General features: G+C 44.7%; 1 protein-coding gene across 3 annotated transcripts in view; it reads right to left on the bottom strand.

The window, feature by feature from the left end:
* cdh11 (cadherin 11, type 2, OB-cadherin (osteoblast)) overlaps positions 1–2,500 on the bottom strand; it is an 88,347-nt gene that overhangs the window by 21,590 nt on the left and 64,257 nt on the right. For all 3 annotated transcript variants that reach the window (XM_027160187.2, XM_027160186.2, XM_027160188.2), the window contains one exon: positions 465–652. In XM_027160187.2, coding sequence (XP_027015988.2) covers positions 465–652 — 188 coding nt within the window. The remainder of the gene's footprint in view (positions 1–464; positions 653–2,500) is intronic.

The raw sequence follows: 2,500 nt of genomic DNA, 5'->3' as shown, positions 1-2,500 counted from the left end.
AATCCCTCACACATCACTGATCTTCTCCTGATGCACTTTAGTCTTTTTGTTTAATTACAAACTCTTTTATTCACTGAGTCACTGAGTTGTTGATTCATTGATTCACTGCTGTATTGATTCATTGATTCACTGTTGTGTTAATTCATTGATTCTTCTAAAAGAAAATACACACACACACACACACACACACACACACACACCTATCTATCTATCTATCTATCTATCTATCTATCTATCTATCTATCTATCTATCTATCTATCTATCTATCTATCTATCTATCTATTATTTAATCTCCCACCTCTCATTCTCTCATAATTTTTCTTTGACTCTTTAGTCCACTAACTACTAGTGAAACTAAAAACTAATCTGTCTCTCTCTCTCTCTCTCTCTCTCTCTCTCTCTCTCTCTCTCTCTCTCTCTCTCTCTCTCTCTCTCTCTCTCTCTCTCTCTCTCACACACACACCTTCTTCAGTTTGATGACAGCCTCCTGAGTCTCTGAGTCTTTGCTGATCTCAAACGAGTTCATTCCATCTCCTTCGAGCAGTGTGTACTCCACCAGGCCGTTCTCTCCCAGGTCTGAATCTCTGGCCTTCAGACGGCCCACTTCTTCTCCTGGCACTTTATCCTCCGTTACTGACATCGAATAAACACCTACAATAAACACAAACACACACACACACACAAACACACACACACACACACACACACACACACACACACACACACACACACACACACACACACACACACAAACACACACACACACACACAATGATTAGATTGGATATCTTATATCTTCAAGCAGAGAAGTGACAAAACATCTTCTACAGTGTGTGTGTGTGTGTGTGTGTGTGTGTGTGTGTGTGTGTGTGTGTGTGTGTGTGTGTGTTTATAAACTTTATATATGCACTTTACTGCATAAACAACATTAGATAAAAACAAGCACAAACATATTTAAAATTGAATCTTCAACATTATTTGGCACGAAGCAATTTATTAGACCAAAACATTTCACTACAGCAGCTCCCTGGTGCTTACAAAAATATGAAATAAACAAATAAACAAACAACTAAATAAATAACTCAGGACGATGCCGGTTCGAACCTTAGTTGGGTCAGAGTGATTGTGAGGGATTATGGGTAATGACCCCACAACCTGCTGACCTGAAGGATGTGTGTGTGTGACTGTGTGTGTGTGTGTGTGTGTGTGTGTGTGTGTGTGTGTGTGTGTGTGTGTGTGTGTGTGTGTGTGTGTGTGTGTTTGAGAGTGTGAGTGTGTGTCTGTGAGTGTGTGTGTGTCTGTGAGTGTGTGTCTGTGAGTGTGTGTGTGTGTGTGTGTGTGTGTGTGTGTGTGTGTGTGTGTGTGTGTGTGAAATTTGTGTGTGTGTGTGTGTGTGTGTGTGTGTGTGTGTGTGTGTGTGTGTGTGTGTGAGTGTGTGTGTGAGTGTGTGTTTGTGTGTGAAATTTTTTGTGTGTGTGTGTGTGTGTGTGTGTGTGTGAGTGTGTGTGAGTGTGTGTTTGTGTGTGTGTGTGTGTGTGTGTGTGTGTGAGTGTGTGTTGTTAGTCACACTTCCTGTTCCTGAAAGAATCTGCAGGAATGAAGTGATGAAACGTGATGAAGCTCTGGAGCTCCACCATCTCCTTTTCCAATAAACTTTATTAAAGTCGCTGCTCTTTGATCTTTTGCAGTCGGACCCTCGGTACACAGCGTCAGTCACTTCCTGTCATGTGCTGCTGCAGTTAGTTAACATCACACTCTTATCTCCAGCTCAGGGCTCATGGATGAGCTTCAACTCAGAAGTCTCTGGATTGATCCTCAGCAGGACTCTAGGATGCGAGAGCAGACAGTTCAGGAAGTGATGACAGGAGGTGGAAGGTGCAGGATGGCAGGTGGGCATGAAGTGGGGGGTAATATCCGGGCAGCTGCCCCCGGGGCTCTGAGCAGGAGAAATAATGGGACAATGGAGCTTGAAGAGATTGGACTTATTGGAATAGTTAAGGAAGCTGTAAAAACCCTCACATTTACTGCAGCACCATTTCACTGCTTTACCTGTCTCTCTTCTCCACCTGTCTCTCTTCCCCAACTGTCTCTCTTCTCCACCGGTCTCTCTTCCCCAACTGTCTCTCTTCCCCAACTGTCTCTCATCTCCATCTGTCTCTCATCTCCACCAGTCTCTCATCCCCAACTGTCTCTCTTCCCTAACTGTCTCTTATCTCTAGCTGTCTCTCTTCCCTAACTGTCTCTCATCTCCAGCTGTCTCTCTTCTCCACCTGTCTCTCATCCCCACCTGACTCTCTTCCCCAACTATCTCTCATCTCCACCTGTCTCTCTGGTCCACCTGTCTCTCATCTTCACCTGTTTCTCATCTTCACCGGTCTCTCTTCCCCACCTGTCTCTCTTCCCCACCCATCTCTCTTCCCCACCTGTCTCTCTTCCCCCACCTGTCTCTCTTCCCCACCTGTCTCTCTTCCCCCACCTGACTCTAATCCACCCACTCTT

Source organism: Tachysurus fulvidraco, chromosome 1, assembly GCF_022655615.1.
Source record: "Tachysurus fulvidraco isolate hzauxx_2018 chromosome 1, HZAU_PFXX_2.0, whole genome shotgun sequence".
NCBI classification, from domain to species: Eukaryota; Metazoa; Chordata; class Actinopteri; order Siluriformes; family Bagridae; genus Tachysurus; species Tachysurus fulvidraco.
The sequence above is the reverse complement of the archived record's forward strand: the minus strand, read 5'-3'. Positions and strand labels throughout refer to the sequence as shown.